Source organism: Leuresthes tenuis, unplaced genomic scaffold, assembly GCF_036924035.1.
Source record: "Leuresthes tenuis unplaced genomic scaffold, fLeuTen1.0.hap1 SCAF_1, whole genome shotgun sequence".
In the NCBI taxonomy this organism is placed as follows: domain Eukaryota; kingdom Metazoa; phylum Chordata; class Actinopteri; order Atheriniformes; family Atherinopsidae; genus Leuresthes; species Leuresthes tenuis.
In genome coordinates this window covers 19,296,795-19,314,632 of record NW_027325355.1, presented here as the reverse complement: position 1 = coordinate 19,314,632, position 17,838 = coordinate 19,296,795, and the positions used below count along the sequence as shown (strand labels likewise).

Below are 17,838 nucleotides of genomic sequence, written 5' to 3'. Positions count from 1 at the left end.
ATCATACGAGCATCAACGACCCAATCATTTGATTTTCAAGCTAATTATGCATAATGTGTACTTTAGGCAGCAAAATAGTTATTTCTTAATTTGGTATGATTTGGAAAGTGTAAGCTGTGGATAGGTTAGTTAGAAAACTCCTTCGGTTTATTGTGTATTAAAGGACATGTACGCTGAAGAGAAACAGATTTTGGGGATCTGTGCTCAAATTCCTTTGATCTGCTGAAAAGTCAGAAGACTTTGCTCTTCTTTTTGGCTCCTGTTTATGTGATAAAAGGCTCACAGGTGAGAAAGTGGTAAATTCACTAAAAAATAAAAGTAAACATCAAACCTGCTCACTATCACAGTAAATAACTCTGTAGCTCATTGCATGATGTGAGGACAGTGAACTCAGCATCTGCACCAGGGTCAGCAGGCCTGACAGGCGTGTCATAAATAGCATGATGACCATGAACAAAGACTTCTCTGTTGGCTGTGAGACCCGACACTCAACTGTTGGGACATGGATTGGTCCTCACACTGTAGGTAACTCACAGGGGGAGATTGCCCCATTAGAACAGAAAAGATGAGCAACAGGTGTATAAGCAATCAAATCCAATACATTAAAATTAAAATGAGTCCAAGTCATAAATACAAAGCCAAATCAAAAAGAATTTCCAAGCCAAGGACAGCAACAGGTGTTAAATATACATATATGGTCTTGAATAGTTAAAAATAAGTCCTTGTCTGTGGGATTTTATTTCTTTACTTGTACATCTCCGTATTCTTAATGTGAAGTTTGATGGGACAGCAGCGCCTCCTGCAGGTTGTAAAGAGAAAAAGCTTACAGCACCTGGTATTCCGAGGCCGTCTCCCATCCAACTACTAACCAGAAACATATGTAACATCTGTAACTAACAGGGAGACTGCCCCACTGGAACAGAAAAATAAAAATGATGTTTTTTTTGTTTTTTTTAAGTTCAACCTGCAGGGGGGCACTGTGGAGCAGGCCGTGTAGACAGCTTCACAATAAAGGCAAAAACCTAACCACTTCAAAAATTTTCGTACTACACAAATCACATTAAATAATTCACTCAAAGCAAAACAAGCCCATTTATGTCTTTCCAAAATGTTTGAGAACTCCAGCGTTCTTATGATATACACCTGTCCCTTAATTTCCAACCCAGGTTTGTTATATTTTCACCTGGTTGAAAAGTAATTTATCCCAAACACAATAATTACATGTTAATGAGGGTCCAAAAACCTGTGTTCTTTAGTTTAAACTCTTAATTATTCAACAGCATAAACAGCAGAAAAGTACAGCATAATTTGCAGTTTGCCTTAGGTTCAGCAATCGGGTTTTACAGCTCCAAAACCAAAAGAAACTTTAAAAAGCTCTTGATAGTTGCTGAATGATAAAGTGCACCTAGAGACACTTAAATTGTCAAGAAAGGCAACTTTATTTTTCTCACATATGGTAATGAAACATCTAGAGCACAATGTTAAGACCTTAAAGGCCCACAACATTTAAGCATGTGAAGTTCAAAACATTTATACATCGTTACAAATGCGGCAAAAAAAAAAAAAAAGGTTATAAATCAATATAGTGTTCTTTTTCTTTTCTAATAGTCATCCAAATTTTCCTCTCGTACAATAGACAGTTCGTGTAGCAGGTGGTGACATCAACCTTTTCAGTAGCAACACAACATTCTATAACTATAATTTCACCTGCTAGAACTGAATAAATAAATCACATCAGACATGAACAAAACAGTTAATTACTCCAAATGCTCAGGATCTGTCCCCAGCTTGAAGGCAGGAAAGAAGACACGCCGACAGCCAGTATCTTCTGTCAGCAGACTGGTCTGGAACAGCTTGGAGTCGACTTGACTGAGTCCTATCAAAGTTAGGACTGGATTGTGGAGGCCTTGTGTAGCCTGATCCACTCAAGGCAAATGGCGTCATCAGAAAAGACTTATCAAGAGGAGGAGTAGAAGTTATCTGAGCTGATTGTTGATTGGAATGAACTGACTCCTTCTCCAGTTGCACATCATTCTGTGGCAGAGCAGAGCAGCTGGTGCTCATTTCTGATTGGTCAACTTCTGTTTCAGACTGTTGGACTAAGGCTGTCAGCCAGTGTGGCTGACTATCCTCAGTCTGATGATGTGACAGATGTAGAGGAGAGGAGCTGTCACAGGTAGTGCTGCAAGAACAGAGAAGGAACGGTTCACAAGTTTTACTCCAAATAGCACACAAGTTATGGCCAAAGGTAATATATATGAGAACCATCTTTGAGATATTTATTTGGAATGTATGGGCCAGTTTCCACTAGCAAAGGGGTAGATGAAGGATTTACCTGCTGAAAGTTGTCTGAAGGGAAGAGAAGGAGGAGGAAGAAGAATAAGCTGGTCGGATGTGTTTCTGTGGACTCTCCATGGTAACATAGTCATCATGAACCAATTCAGATGAACTGTGACTGACCTGAGGGGACATGATCATGTACCCTCGTCCTTCCTCAACCTCTGCTGACTCCCAGGTCTGCATCTTCCAGACTGCGGCTCTGCAGAGGTCTTTTTTCATTTCCATGTCTTTGTCAGTCTCAAGAACCGAGCTTTGCTGGGGTCTGGAAGGGCTGACATGAGAGGTCGAGCTCGGGGAGGATTCCGGCTTTGTTTCATCTAGTGTGTGGGGTCTCTGGTAACACCCTACAAGAATGCCCTCGTTGTCAGCATTTCTTGGGTACAAGACCGTGGGACCGAATGGTCTCATATTCCCGAGCCTGTCTCGGTATGTGGGTCGGCAGCGTTTTGAGGCCCGAACGGCTGGAGGTTGATAGTGACCGGAGGTTGGTGATCTGCTGAAATCTGGAAGAGCTCGTAGAGCTCGTATCGTCTCCCGAACCGCCTCGTGAATGTGCTGGGCCAGTGCTGGGTTTCCTGTTAAGTGCAGGCAGAGAAAAACCACTAAGAGCTCTGTGTTGAGGCAAAGCTAAATGAAAATGTACACATTTGTTTTACTTAATCACCTTGTTCTCTTGCTTCCATCCAAATCTCTCCAGGACCATTTGGTGCCGACCTACCGAGCTCCATGAAGAACAAGCCATCGAGGTGGCCAAAGCGGCGAACACTCAGCAAAGGTATCGTTACTGATGGCAAATCATTACTGGCTCCCAGTCGCACCAAGACGAGCGATGTTGCTGTGAGGCAGAGCCGGATCTCCCCTGTGAAAGGTTTGGAACTGCCCAGACCTCTGGGCTTCACCGTGACGGGCCAAACCTTAGACCAAGGTGAAAGGAGCAGGGCCGAGGAGGCAGCGATATTTTTACATCCGATGACAACGCGGTAATATTAAAAAAGTCTTACAGAATGAAAATTATTATTTAGCTACATTATATATAATTATAGCTTGTGAATAACTTCATGATCCGAGTATCAGAAGTCAATAGAACTTAACTCAAAAGCTGATTTTTCAATTTTCCATTATTCCGTTTTACACTCATTGGAACATTGGATTTCCTCATTTCTTTCAGGGGTTTCAGCAGTTATCAAAGAGATCAATAAGATGGTGTTGCTTTGGTGATTATGACAACATGTCTACTTGTTGCTGACTGTACTTTTGTTTTTCATGCTATTGTCGATCAAGATGTTCACAAACTTTTCTGCTGTAAGTAGTTGATAGTTGACTTCAATCAAGCCATCTTAGTTTATACTGATTGATCTCATCTGAATATGGTGTAATGAAATTATAAATCTGGTCCAACCTCTTTCAGGAAAGCAGCAGGGGGCAGAGTGCAGTACCCATCATCCTCTTCATCAACCCCTTCTCCATGCTCTTCATCCTTCTGCTCCTCCTCCAGCAGTGTCTTTATGGCTACATACCAGTCTTCCTGTTGCCGTTGGTCCTCCATCACTAGAGCCATGGTCTGATCTTTGTCATACAGCGCCACCGTGTGGCCCTTACGGGAATTGCCAATCCGACTCACACCAAAACAGCAGCGCAGGTAGATCACTCTGGAACAAATAATTGAATTTCATGAATTGTGTTACGTTGAAATGTTTGTCTAATCACATTAACATAAAATAAGGGGCAGCTTCATAACGAACGGAAAAAATATGCCACAGGAGTTGATAATCTTATGATTAAGTGAAGAATGAAACTTATTCTCCTAAAAAGGTCAACCTTCCCCTGAAAAAAGGTTTGAATACCAACCAAACAAAGCTGACAACTTACTGTGACGCTCAAGTAATGAACACCAAGTGTTAAGCGTGCACATTTACCCTGACTCATCATTTGTTGCCAATACTGCAAGCTATCCACAGCAGTGGCACAGATCACTGCGCAAATGGCTGCCAATTCCAAGCAACAGTATTTGTTGCAGCTCTACAAAGCTGGTTGTTTTGACCATTTAGAGTTGAATAAAAACACGCAGATCTTAACTGAAGGCATGAGTTCATTAATGCAAACTTTATTTAAGCCTATCGAGCTGAAATGACTTTTACCCACCCTTGCTTGTTCAACCCAAACAGCACAGTTTTCCCTGAAGATTTCTCTATTGCTGTGAACTTCTCCTGGTTCTTGTACCACTCAAGTCGGCTCGGCCCCGTGTGACTTCCCGCTCTCAGGACAAAATATCTTCTGTGGTTCCGCTCCAGCTTCCCCAGATAACCTTGTTTCATCACATCGCTCTGTGGCCCGGAGGACGCCATTAAGGCACCAGTCAGAGGGACCAGAGGGATGGAAGTTTGGCCGGCACAAAAAAGCTCCTCATAGAAAGGCGATGAAGGGCATGTGCTCGACTGTATCTTGATGCAACTGTCCCCAGAGGCCGTGTCCTGCTCTGTGTGACAAAAATTCCAGGGAGGACGCAGTGGAGATTCAGATGGCAGCCATGTTTGTGTGGAGCTGCTGCGGCGAGACAACAGAGGAGAGCAGGATGGAGGTAAAGCCCTTCTTTGCGTGGCACAGCCATCGTGACCCTCTGCCATTTCATTCACCTGAAATACAGAAAAAAAAAAAAAAAAAAAAGGATTCTCGAGCTGCGAGGGGTTTCCTCAGATTTCTGAGGATATGCTGTATTGCATCCACAGTAGTTTTTTTTTTTATGTTTTTATTTTAGATACACGGCTCAGTTACAGCTTCCTTTGTTCAACGTCCAATATCATTTAAATAAACTATGACGAACTACACTTTATATTATTCTGAGAAACAAAATCCTAAACATGACCACAAGTAAAGACGTTACTGGTAAAGTAGTCCTGATTTGTTTCTGTTTTTTTAAATCCAGCATTTTGACAGATACATCCTTCTTACGGAGTACATGAATTCCATTTGATTCAAAGTCTGGCGACAAACTTTAAAGCCATTAGAAGCGGACACCAAGCTCAACTTTGAAATGTACAAGTCGCCACTGTTGACATTCTGGCTCCAAGAACAGTAATCAAGTAGTCAAGGCTCTTTCTTGTCTCAAAGGTTCACTCAACTGTGGTGGGCTGTACATACAGTTGGTTTCATTTTCAAAAGCTTCTGAGAGAATATCTGTGCAGTAATCTTTTTAAAACATCAATGTGTTGTGGTGTTGGTATTGTCAAATAAGTGGACAGTCCATAATATAAAATTAATAGTCGCAGGATCGTAAACCATACTCTAGAAATATCATACTATCAGAAAAAAAAAAAAAACTGGTGTCATTTTATGCAAGAAAATACACAGACCTTTCTGAAAATCAGTATACTTCACTTCATTCCCATATTTGCTTGTCACTAAACTAAATTAGGGATATCTTAAAAGCAATAATTCAAATTGTCATTAAAGTGCTTTTAAATGACGCTAAACAGACATTACATGTAGTTTTCGTTTATCTAGACAAAACGTATATACTGTGGCTTATGTTAGTTGTATAAACCCTAATTGCTGAGGAAATTCAGTTTAGACTGCAGCGTATGGCATGTGACAATTGGAGTTTTTGGTTTTGTCCCCCTACAAATTAAATAAATAAAAAGTATGAATTGGTGTTCAATTTAACTCGTAACACCGCCAATATTCCCCTCCGGAGCACTGATGCAAGTAGTTACTAACCTCTCCTCGAGCCATTCTGACAAATTTAATAAAACAAAATTTACCTGAATGCGTACACATCACAGCTTAAAATACCAACTGCATCGCGTGCTTTTAGCTTTCCTCTCTGACGGTTTGTAAAAGTCCAGGTGAGGTTTCCAAACTAATTTTTCCGGAGCTCCCTGGTTTCAGTCTCACAGGTGTTTCAGGTACCAATCAATGTGGCCTTCACAACCCCTCGTAAAAACAAAAACTCATTAAAGGTTAAACACGATTGTCATTTCGCCTTGTAACCTTTAAACATTTAGTATGACAATGATAAGCCTACAAATGACAATATGAGTGTTTGCATACAAATATCCGCAGTTTCAGTTGTTTTGTACCTTTTCTTTTTTTCATTCAATCGAAGAATTATAATAAAACACATCTATGTATCTTCAAAACTGGGCCAACGAACCGCACTGTTAACATACAGACTTTATTCTGTCTGAGGTTGTTTTTCCTGAACAATTTGGCCGGGTTTTACAGCACAAATTTCATGCAGTGGCATACACATTTAGAGCAATTAAAACAAAATTACAAAGGCTGGTAAAATTGTTTTACAAGTTATACTGCAGTAACTTAATAACTTTTACTGTATTCATTAGTGTAAACCAGGTAGCACCTGTAAAGAATGAAAATACTTATACTAATTATACAGAATACTAATTTAACTAATTCTTATTGCCATATTGAGCTATAACCTTCCACGTGGAATGTTTACCATATAAGATACCCATCTCTTTGCGTCTTCACTGTCATACCTTCGGTTTTTCCTCCCTGTTGAGTACCCCATCAATATAAAATTATATCAAGTGACGATGTGGAAATTGACTGTCTTTCAACTGAAAAAGGAAGTGGTGCCGTTACGGTAACAGCAGTTGTTCATGTTGAAATAATTGCAATAATGGGTGAAACACTGGCTTCTGCATGTTTCAACATTAACAACTTCTCACTCTGAGCAGCCAGTGTCAGGAGGACTGCCAACAAACCTGGACCTCTCGACATCGATCGCTCTGCTTCTTGGTCAGGATGGCTCTCCTCCACAGTATCCTGTCTCAGGCCTTCAAGTGGACGGACCGCTTACTGGTCCTGCAGGTGGTCGGAACGGGGCTTGTTGCTGTGGTTGTAGTCTGGATTCTAAGGCTGCTGATGCGTCATGCCTGGTACACTTACAGGTTGTCTTGTTTCAATAAGCCAAAAACACACTCATGGCTTGTAGGCCATTTGGGCCAGGTAAGACACAATTACCCGTTAATGACTTGCATCTGGCAGGGCTGCTAAATGGTGACACAAAATTAACATGTAGATTTCCAAGCGCTACAGCATGTAACTTAATTTCTTATGCAAAATGTTTCTTTTAAAATGTCCTCAGTGCTTTAAAGTGCTCAAGTAGAGTTAATGTAGGTTCACGTTGTAGGGCTGCCATTATCCATAATACAAACCTATTCGTGCCTCAGATGCAGAGCACAGAAGAGGGCCTTCTGCAGGTGGATGACCTGGTGCAAACCTACAAACACTCCTGTAGCTGGTTCCTTGGTCCTTTCTATCACCTGGTCAGACTCTTCCATCCTGATTACGTCAAACCGCTGCTGATGGCATCTGGTAGGGCAAAATAACAGCTTGGTAGGAAAACCTCATTTCTAGGAGCTTAAATTGATGTTTAATATTATTTTTTCCCCTTTAATCTCATTGTCACCACTTCAAGCCAAGATCACAATGAAGGATGAGCTGATCTATGGCCATCTGCGTCCATGGCTGGGTGAGTCAAATATTTGATCTTGCTCTGGATGAATCTCCATGATTCAGATATAAATTAATATGATGAGATTCTCTGGTAATCTAAGATTTAAGACTATGTCATTTCAAGTCAAATTACGAGCTTATATCTTCACACTGATACTGTCTCCTTTGTCCCAGGACAAAGTCTGTTGCTGAGCAGCGGAGAAGAGTGGTCTCGCAGGAGACGACTGCTGACTCCAGCTTTTCATTTTGATATTCTGAAGAACTACGTTGCCATGTTTAACTCCTCAACTAACACCATGCATGTGAGGCAAACACACACTGCCACACATGCAGAGTACAAACAGATACTGGGTACTGAGATGCATAAGGGCGACGGTGAAATGTTGTACTTAATCTGGAGTTGAATTTCCTGGCTTTTGTTTTCAGAGTCTCGTCAGTCTTCTTCTTCTTCTTTTTTTTTTTTTACAACTAATTGAAAAAAATTCTAATGAATTTTTTTTTAAAAGAAAAAAAACCCTCAGCTATCACAAACTGGCATTAAACACACCTTGGTATAATACAGCATAAACAGTCCGAGGTGTAATGGCCATATATGTCCACCGATAGTGAGAACCAACCCATATTTTATTGCAGAGGAAAAATGTGCTTTCATGCAGACACTGAAAACCTGTGTCCTCTATCTCTCATCTTGTTTTCAGGATAAATGGCGCCGCCTAGTAGCTGAAGGCAAGAACAACCTGGAGATGTTCGACCATGTCACTCTGATGACACTGGACAGTTTACTGAAATGTGCCTTCAGCCACAACAGCAACTGTCAAGAGTGAGGACTCCACTCTTTTAACTAATAACATGCTGGTTCTGTTGTAGTTTTGTGCCTTTCAGAAACTCTCCTCTCTGCAGATCCACCAGCGAGTATGTGGCAGCCATCGTGGAGCTCAGCGACCTGGTAATAGATCGCCGGCTCAGGATCTTACACCACTGGGACTGGATTTACTGGAAATCACAAGAGGGAAAACGGTTCAAGCAGGCGTTAAGTGTTGTACACAGGTGTGTGTGCTGCTTTGACCTTTTGTGTTGCGCAATAATGAAGGAGGGTACGAGTGTGATGATACGTTGTAAGACAAAAATGAGCTACTCCTTAAATATCTCTTACTTAATGTGTTCTTTTTCTTGTGCAATACTTTTTATATTCTTTTAACGATACTGTTGTGTACTGGGTCAGCTCCTCTCCTGTTTTATAGTTCAAAAGAATACAAAAGTATCAGGAGAAATCATGTTCTTCTGTGTAGTTTCACAACCCATCTTAAACTATTTTGCAGTAATGTATAGTACAGTCTAATGCACTGGAATCCAGACTAGTGGTGTCTGCCTTGTACAACTGTATAATGTTGTTGTGTTCACGGTCCACAGATTCACGAGGGAAGTGGTTCAGAAGCGTCGTGCCCTCATTAACCAACAGAAGGAGACAGAAACACAATCCACTCGCACCAAAACGACAAAGAGGAAGAAAGATTTTGTGGATATTATACTGCTGTCAACGGTAAAACCGAAGAGGAAATATGAGAAACATAATGAATGTAGCATGAGTGAGAAACAGAGAAAATAAACCAAATATGCAGTTTGCATTACTTTAACATATTCAGTCTCAAGTGTTGATAAAAATTGTTCAATTTTTTGTGTCAAAGGATGAAGATGGACAAGGTTTAACAGATGAGGAGATACAGGCTGAGGCCAACACTTTCATGTTTGCAGGTGATGTGCACTATGGCTAAACAGCGCCCCTTGTGGTCAGATGCGTCCCTTACATTAACTACTGTATCACTTCAAATGAGGTCGTGGTGACAAACGTTCTGCACAATTTGGTGCACGTCACTGCTTATGAGTTCAGATTTTCATCAATAGAATGAAAAATTGCTTTTTCTTTTACTTCAAAATTTATACAAAATTAAGCTTTCAGAGGATAATTAACTCAGGAGCTTCATAAAGGGCTTGATTAGAGAAATAAATATATTTTTCAACTGTAAAATCATGCAAAGCTACTGTAATCGAGTCCCAGAATAGAGGTATACAGCTGGAAATTAGCATAATAGGCCCCTTTTAAAGTGTAAATATTTTTTTTCACAGGTCATGACACAACAGCCAGTGCAATTTGCTGGACACTGTATAATCTAGCACGCCATGCCCACTATCAGGAAAAATGCAGAGAGGAGGTGATGGAGCTCATGCAGGGACGAAATGGACATGAAATAGAGTGGTCAGAAAACACACAGACAGTAAATAACTGAACATATTTACCATGCAGTTAGAGTTTTGTTTAAATTATGCACTTGTATGCGTCTGCACTGACACATATCTTCCTCGTTCTTAAGGGAGGATCTGTCCAAACTTCCCTTCACCACCATGTGCATCAGAGAGAGCCTCAGACTCCACTCACCTGTGCAGGCCGTAACAAGGAGGTACACCCAGGACATGCCACTGCCAGGAGATCTGACAGTACCAGAAGGTGAGAAGCTGAGAAAGTTCTGAGGTTTTAGAAGTTTATAAAGCCGTTTCTTGTTATTGCAGTTGGTCTAGTTTTGTTCCTAACCACATTTTTGCACGCCAGCAACTCTTTTTTTTACCACCAACAGTACATCATAAGTGATTCAAATGGCCAGTTTGTCATGGGAAACATGAGCTCTTTCTTCCTTTTGTTCTTTCCCAGGTGCAATCTGTTTGGTCAGCATTTATGGAACACACCACAACCCCCTCGTCTGGACAAACCCACATGTAAGCGCTTAAAACATAATTACATTTTTTCCTTAGATTCAAATCAGTCATGCTGAACTTTTGTGATCTACCCTTTAACCAGGAGTTTAATCCTCTGCGTTTTGACCCGACCAACACACAGAGAAACTCCTCTCATGCCTTCATCCCATTCTCCTCAGGCCCCAGGTTCAGTTTTGTCACTAAGTCAAATTAAGAATGACGCAATCTAAAGGTGTTGGTAGAAAACATAACCCCAGTCTGTTCACAGGAACTGCATCGGACAGAAATTCGCCATGGCAGAGCTTCGAGTTGTCGTGGCGCTAACCTTGCTCAGGTTTCATCTCACACCGGGTGAGAACCCTGAATTTGGGAGAAACTCTGGGAGAGTTCGCCGTCTGCCTCAACTCGTCCTGCGTGCTGAGGGAGGCCTGTGGCTGCAGTTGGAGCCTCTGAATCCACCCAACCTGAGGGTACTTTTAGATGAATGATCCAACATGTCATGAATCTCTGGTTTTATAATTTGGAGTTTGTACAATCATGTTCATAAGATTTGTACCTAAGAAGTATATATAATGAGAATTTGTATTTTGCAATGTTTTACTTCCACACTGTTGAATTTGGTTGAAATAAATCCAACCTTTTGTAAAAATATATTCCTCATTCTTAATGTGCCATCTAGAGAAGTAGGTGTTTTGCTTTTTTCTCAATCAAACACAATCTCTGTGGCAGGTAAAGGAAAGGAAATCATTTACTGTGCGCTCTGGTATGAAGTTATATCTAAATTAACTGGGTCATTTCAAATCGGGTCACAATCTCAACACTTTCCTCTGCCTGCACTTTACTGTGTTACTGCTTTTGTAATTTTGTGAAAGTGTTGCCAAGACACTCTTTACGATAACAATTTAATGTTTCGTCAGGCTTTGATGTAGTAGCAACTTCTGGACAGAAGGGGGCGGAAAATTGCCATTTTGAATTATGACTTAAATTGACCTTCTAAAAAGATATTTAAGTTTCACAAACATTATACTATATAGACCAACGTTATTTGGGTTAGTATCGTTGCCTTCATGTAAAGCATCCAACACTAGAAGAGAATTGATCTAATTAATTTAATGTCACAACATGTGGAGGCGGAGCCCCTTGATGAGGCGTTTCGGTACTTTCACTTTCAGTGATTTACAACTACACGGCCAAGTGTCGACTCACGAAAATAGCGTTTTCAGCTGATAATGCGCCTCTTTAAATGCGTTTGTCTTTCAGCCAACGCTATATGAAATGTTGCCTTAATCAACAAAAAGGGTATCCAGGATATCTACTCGTTTGTCGTTTAACTGACAAAAATGTGTCCGCTCCGCGAACGCTTGTTGGCCGGTTGGTTTTGTGTTGTCGTCGTAGCTGCTGTAGCCGCCAACTCCGGTGAGTTTCAAGTTGTATTTCCACGTTGAAAATGGTTTGTTATCATGTCTTGCATGTGTATATATCTGTCAAAGCTCCATCGCGGTATCGTAGTTTGTCCATGTGTCGCCCCACCCAGTGCAAACAAGCCTGGGAATACTTCAGATAACGCGTGACAACGCCTCTGAAATGTTTAAAAAAAAGAGGAGAAAATGGGAATTATGAGAACGGCTAGGACTTGCAAAAAACTACAGAACAGAACCGACCGTAGCAGAAAATAGATTTAGGTTTAATGGAATAAAATGGCTGCACATAACACAGTTGTGATTAAACCAAAGTTGAATGGAAAAGAGCACACGAGTGTGGGACAGCAGAAGGTGGAACAGAAAGAGAATTGGTAGAATAAAACGAATGGCAAAAATTGGAAAAAAACAAAACAAACGATGAGTGCACCACACCCGTCTTCAAAGTATGCTTTCATTTTGATGTTATCGAGACGATTATGAGTATTTTTACTGTATTTTGCTCATACGGTGCTGATAGAATCTGTCCACAGACATGCTGTGTGCTTTTTTTCCGGGCAGGTTAGTATCCTGACCTTAAACGCACCTTTTACAGCACATAACCACACAAATGTTTCTTTGTTTTTGTGGGATGTTTTTCTTCTTTTTTTTTTTCACTGATGCAGTTTTTATGTGCAAAACATTTCAAAGTGCTTTACATAAAAATAAAAGCATTACAGTGGGGAATGGAAGAAGCATTAAAAAATACATAAAAGAATATCAGAAACAAATTAAATAATTAAAATGATTAAAAACAAGCAACAGTCAAGATAAGTTCAAATACACAGTGCGTATTTCATGTATAGACACATGAGAAAATAAATGTTTTTAAACTGGATTTAAAAATATCTACATTTGGTGACAGTTTGTTCCACTTGTTTGCAGCATAACAGCTAAATGCTGCTTCTCCATGTTTAGTCTGGACTGGACCAGCTGACCCGAGTCCTTGGGTCTGAGAGCTCTGCTGGGTTTATATTCTCTGAACATATCACTGATGTATTTTAGGCCTAAACCGTTCTGGGATTTGTAAACCATCAGTAGGCTTTTAAAATCTATTCTGTGACTGACTGGAAGTCAGTAAAAAGATTTTAAAACTGGGTGAGGAGGGTGATAGTGAACGCATTACAGCATTGATATAGAGACGTTTTCATTAGCGTCAGTTCACATGGAAATAAGAACAGCTGGGTTTTTCCTATCTTAAAACGAGTAATTTGCATACCAAAGACAACATGGGGACATGAGGCCTTCTCCCGCCAAACATGGGCTCTGGTACTGGCCTTTTGATTTTTCCACAGCTGCCATTGTTTTACCTACCTGCTTGGATACATTCGGGCTCCATGATTACTTGAAATGTCTGTTCTGTTAGTGTAAACAATAGCTGACTTATTGCTAAAATGAAAGGATATAACCTGCTTACAGTCCAGGCAGTTAAAGGCCAATGTGAAGGATGCTTGGATGAGACTCTGCTCCCTTCTTGTCCCTGCAGAGGTAACAATCTACAGGGAGGTGGGTGGTGAAGTTGCCCTCAAACCAAATGCTGTCTCAGTGACTGCCACCACCAAGAACATCGAGTGGAGAGAAGGGGATGACCGCGCCATCGAATGGGATGAGGGGGACCTGATTCGATATCGCCAATTTAAAGGTCTTAGACTTATTAGAGCCCAGTGAAGCTTTCCTGTTCACATTTTTAAGTTGCTATATGCAACTTTACTTGAAAAGTTCATGTAATGCAGTCCATGTTTTTTTTTTTCTTAAAAGAGCGTGGTGAGCTGAACATCTCAACTGGAGTGATGACAATCAAAGGACTGATCCGAAATGACAGCGGCGTGTACACACCAGAGATCGAGGGTAAAGTGGGCATTCCGATCCGGCTCTCCGTTATCTGTAAGTCTGACTGAGCCCGCGATGCAGGGTGAGATTTTCAAACTTAAGAATGAGCAGCTGTAGGACAATCTCTTTCTCCAATAACAACAGCTGCCGTCCCCGTACCTACGATTAAAAAATCCTGCGAAGAGGAGAAGGGCACGTGTGAATTGACGTGTGACGGAGACACGACAGAAGCCGGACCAGTCACCTACAAATGGAAGTTGGACAACAAAGACAAGGCAGATATCTCTGAGAAGCAATACACCTTTCAGGTATCATTCACATTGTGTGTTTTTGTTTTGTTTTCTTTCTTTGTTTGTGGCAGTGCTTTTCTCAGAATCTTATGTCTTGTGTATGTGGCTGAGGATTCAGCTAAGATATTCGCTAAAGAATGCCAGCAGGCGAGGGAGGGGCTCGAGCTTTTTTTTCTTCTTCTTCTCGCTCGTCCTCATCAGTTTAAGGAGACAGCCCAAGTTCTGCAAGTCCTGGCATCCATGGAAGATGCATTTCTGCAGTGAAGGTAGAACAGTTAGCGAGCTAGCTGTCAGATACATGCTTAGATTACATGATTCTCTCATCTGAGGGTGATGTATTCTGGTAGGCTGAAATCACAGCGTTGGGACCAGGACTTTGCTCGCTCTAAGTCAGGGATCCACAGAGTTCTGATTCCACATAACATGTTTCTATGCAAATCTCTCAGTTAGCGTTACTGGCACTTTAAGTGAAGGTGCCAAACGTCTGGATGGGTTTACAGCAGCTCCTTATTACGTACTGTCTTTGCAGAGATTGTGCTTTATGCTTTATTTGTTCTGTACATTCGATAGAAGAGCGAACCACACAGCGGAAATGAAAGAGCAGTATGGGGAAAATATGACTTGTTGAGCAAATTATTAAGTGGTAGAATAACCAAAATGTTAGCATATAAAGGTCTTCTTTCTGTCCATTTAATGCTGGAACATTGGCAGTGTCGCTCAAGAGGAAACAATCATTGATGAATAAATGAAATGGATTTGTGAGAATAATTGTTCTCTTATGTCAAAGCGCTCTCAGGACATTTCGAGCATAAAAGAGTTCAGCTGTGAGCTGGAGAATCCAGTCAGTCAGAGGAGCAGTGTACCCATCTCCAATCCCTTTTTCACAGGTGCGTGAACACCATGGACCCTTTCTAACGCTTCTATCTCTACATGGGTTTATTAAATTGGTTATTAAAAACAACTCAAACTGCACAAACCTGATCAGCTAGAATACTGAAAAATACTAGTATACATTTGCATACTTTGATGCAAATGTAAATTGTATGAAGCTCCTTACAAGCTAAAGTTTCCATATATTTATATCTATATACTGTATGTTTATATACTGTAATATTTGTACTCTGTTTGGTGTGCGAGTACAAAGCTACACGTTTAATTTCCGTGTCTCCAGTCTTTCTCCTTTGAGCTCATCAGCAGAAAGCACTAAAATCCAACTGTTTCTCGTTCTCCAGAACCCGAAAGGAACCTGAGTATTTCCACGGGAGTCACAGTCTTCATCTGTCTGCTGCTCCCTGTGCTGCTGCTGGCTTTGTTTCACAGATACAAAACAGGTGATGACGCCATTTCTTATCCACACATTTAAAACCACATTTGTGCATAATTAATCTGCATTGGAGTTTTCATTTAAAGTCTGAGGTTGTAATCGCTGCTTTTTTCTTCTTCTAGGGATGTGGTTCTTTGAAAAATGTAAGTAGTCCAACAATTTTAGTGTGTGAAAAACAAAGCAATTAAATAGCAGCCAGGTGGTGCTAATCAAAAACACATGAATAACTGATCATCAGCACCTTTATGAAAGGAGCAGTAGTGTTTGTGTTAACACTATGCCAAGGAGGAGATGCATAAATGATCTTAGCGAAGAAATTGTTGCTGCCCATCAAGCAGGAAAAGGGTTTCTGAACAATGTGGAGTTTCTCTGCAGAGTATTCACATGCAACAGCTAATGCAGCACAACAATGATCCAAAACACAGCAGCAAATCTACAACAGAATGTCTCCCAAAAAAAAAGAAGCTAAAGTCCACAGATAAAATGCTGTGGTGGGACCTTAACGGAGCTGCGCATGCATGAATGCAGCAAACCTCAATGAAGTCAAGCAAATTTTTTATTTTAAAGAATTCTGGGCAAATTCCTCCACAGTGATGTCAGAAACTGATCTCATGGGGAAAATGATCAACTTATTGCTGTTAAGGTGATTCTACAAGCGATCATGAGGTGGACTTCCAAAACTTTTCCTGCTTCTGTTTGCTTTAACACGTGCACACGCCTGCTGTTTGAGACAAAAACAAAATACAGCCTCAGTTTGACGTCTTTAATATCTTCTCTGCTGTGATTCTCTCCCCGCAGCATCCATGCCTTGGGAAGCAGGTAACTTTCATAGCTCATACTGTCTCATTATTTACACACAGACACTGTTTTTCAATTGTTCTTTCTGTGCCGTATTTTCTGTTAACGTCACTTTTTTTTTTCTAGACTTCTGGAGGAGGAACGAGAGGCTGCGTAAGTTTGAGCCACAATGAAGGTTCCATTTCTTTCTTTCAGTATTAAAAATAAACTTTCACTGTCATGTGACTTTATGTTAAACCAGAGGGAGATGGTATCGAATCCAATGGCACAAGTCCGAGACAGCGTGAACAACCAGATGGTAAGATTAATTGGAGGGGGGGGGGTCACCTGCTTCTCTTTGACTATGTGTAACTCCTTTCCTTCTTTACTTGTCCATTTTGCAGAGGAAACACCAATGAAGTAGACGAGCAGACGTTACCATCTGAAACTGGACCATCTTCAAGATTCGCACTGAAACTGAAATGTTTTCGGAAGTCCAGAAGTGGACAAGTGGTTTTTAAATCGCACAAAAGCACATGATTGGCAAAGAAATAATGGAATTTCTATATCTTTAGGTACTTTGGGTGGGAAAAAAAATGTATTCAAGTGTCAGCTTTGCTCATCCGTTTCCCAACATATCGCGTTGGATGTTTTTAACACTAGTTTACGCAGCTTTTCCCTGCTGAGACCAATTATACTGCAAAGGTCGAAACAAAAATGAAACGGGAGCCCAGGATTCAATGGAAGCTGGGTCACAGGGATGAGCAACCACACCTTCTTGACATTTGATTTGAGATTTTCCAACAAGTGCGAGGACTTTTAAACAATTCCAGGAAGCCAAAGCAAAGTGCCGTTTCCTGTGACATACGGCTGGCACCTCAGACTCTATGAACTGCCGGCTAGCGATCCAAGGCGGGTCTCGCAGAGGCTCGTGGTGTCAGCGGAACTGAACTGGCAGCAGGGGAAGAAAAGGGAGGCCATTGTGTGGTTGGAGCTGCAAGCTCAACCAACAATCAAAGCTTTGTACAGCACTGCTGCCTCCTCCACTATGTGTGTGTGTGTGTGTTGGTTTGTGGCAAACAAATTATTGGGGTCTTTAGAGCTTGAGAAAGTCAATCATAGTGGGCTTTTTTTGTCATGTATGTCTCTTGTCTGCGAAGCCATTAATCTCTTACCTGGCTTTTTCTTTTCAGCTTTTCTTGACTGCGACGTTTAAAAATGTCTGTGTGCTCACGCTGTAGTCGTGCCTCTGAAGCAGTTAGCTTTGTTTTTGCACCCCCCCTCCCCACCTTTACTTTTAAAGTAAGTCACTGACACCCATTTTTAACAAGACTGTTTAACTGAAAGCATTAGTCATAGAGATACTGCCGTGATGCCTTTTCTTTTTTTTTTTTTTTTTTTAAATTAGAAAGTATTGCAGAAACTAAAGTGTGATTTCTTTTTAGTCAAAAGGCACTGAGACATTTGTACCGTGTTGCCTTTGTATTTATTGTGCTTTGATGATTAAGGAAACAGGATGCAGCTACACAAAGTATTTTTTTATGAGAGCTACAGTGAACTTAATAAAAGCAACAAAATGGCAACGCTGCAACTT

At 40.9% G+C, this 17,838-nt stretch overlaps 3 protein-coding genes across 3 annotated transcripts; 2 read left to right on the top strand and 1 right to left on the bottom strand.

Moving 5' to 3' along the window:
- Positions 1 to 1,604: 1,604 nt before the first annotated feature.
- On the bottom strand, positions 1,605 to 6,237 carry LOC140290958 (uncharacterized). The gene is made up of 6 exons (XM_072379382.1): positions 6,099 to 6,237; positions 4,483 to 4,973; positions 3,740 to 3,989; positions 3,005 to 3,254; positions 2,336 to 2,915; positions 1,605 to 2,182 (listed from the first exon to the last, which is right to left on the bottom strand). Exons 2-6 carry the CDS (start codon positions 4,962 to 4,964, stop codon positions 1,771 to 1,773), a joined length of 1,974 nt encoding a protein of 657 aa, XP_072235483.1. The 5' UTR covers positions 4,965 to 4,973; positions 6,099 to 6,237; the 3' UTR covers positions 1,605 to 1,770.
- An 814-nt stretch (positions 6,238 to 7,051) lies between these two features.
- On the top strand, positions 7,052 to 11,167 carry cyp4f3 (cytochrome P450, family 4, subfamily F, polypeptide 3). The gene is made up of 13 exons (XM_072379544.1): positions 7,052 to 7,308; positions 7,533 to 7,677; positions 7,781 to 7,834; positions 7,993 to 8,120; positions 8,517 to 8,638; positions 8,719 to 8,865; positions 9,229 to 9,358; positions 9,504 to 9,570; positions 9,943 to 10,072; positions 10,188 to 10,321; positions 10,523 to 10,587; positions 10,670 to 10,752; positions 10,835 to 11,167. The coding sequence occupies exons 1-13, from the start codon at positions 7,105 to 7,107 to the stop codon at positions 11,052 to 11,054; spliced, it is 1,629 nt and encodes a 542-aa protein (XP_072235645.1). The 5' UTR covers positions 7,052 to 7,104; the 3' UTR covers positions 11,055 to 11,167.
- A 566-nt stretch (positions 11,168 to 11,733) lies between these two features.
- Positions 11,734 to 16,950, top strand: LOC140314743 (uncharacterized). The gene is made up of 11 exons (XM_072393135.1): positions 11,734 to 11,982; positions 13,510 to 13,665; positions 13,782 to 13,907; positions 13,998 to 14,161; positions 14,931 to 15,030; positions 15,376 to 15,474; positions 15,590 to 15,610; positions 16,266 to 16,286; positions 16,392 to 16,418; positions 16,507 to 16,563; positions 16,649 to 16,950. The coding sequence occupies exons 1-11, from the start codon at positions 11,907 to 11,909 to the stop codon at positions 16,666 to 16,668; spliced, it is 867 nt and encodes a 288-aa protein (XP_072249236.1). The 5' UTR covers positions 11,734 to 11,906; the 3' UTR covers positions 16,669 to 16,950.
- Positions 16,951 to 17,838: the final 888 nt, after the last annotated feature.

Excerpts from the sequence above, each read along its gene's own strand:
- cyp4f3 (XM_072379544.1), top strand. The coding sequence starts at position 7,105 with ATGGCTCTCCTCCACAGTATCCTGTCTCAGGCCTTCAAGTGGACGGAC. Across the intron at positions 7,309-7,532 it reads TTGTAGGCCATTTGGGCCAG|ATGCAGAGCACAGAAGAGGG; the intron begins GTAAGACACAAT and ends TTCGTGCCTCAG. Across the intron at positions 9,571-9,942 it reads CAACACTTTCATGTTTGCAG|GTCATGACACAACAGCCAGT; the intron begins GTGATGTGCACT and ends TTTTTTTCACAG.
- LOC140314743 (XM_072393135.1), top strand. The coding sequence starts at position 11,907 with ATGTGTCCGCTCCGCGAACGCTTGTTGGCCGGTTGGTTTTGTGTTGTC. Across the intron at positions 15,031-15,375 it reads CTCCAATCCCTTTTTCACAG|AACCCGAAAGGAACCTGAGT; the intron begins GTGCGTGAACAC and ends CTCGTTCTCCAG. Across the intron at positions 15,475-15,589 it reads GTTTCACAGATACAAAACAG|GGATGTGGTTCTTTGAAAAA; the intron begins GTGATGACGCCA and ends TTCTTCTTCTAG.
- LOC140290958 (XM_072379382.1), bottom strand. The coding sequence starts at position 4,964 with ATGGCAGAGGGTCACGATGGCTGTGCCACGCAAAGAAGGGCTTTACCT. Across the intron at positions 3,990-4,482 it reads TTTGGGTTGAACAAGCAAGG|AGTGATCTACCTGCGCTGCT; the intron begins GTGGGTAAAAGT and ends TATTTGTTCCAG. Across the intron at positions 3,255-3,739 it reads CTGCTGCTTTCCTGAAAGAG|GTTTGGCCCGTCACGGTGAA; the intron begins GTTGGACCAGAT and ends CCTTGGTCTAAG.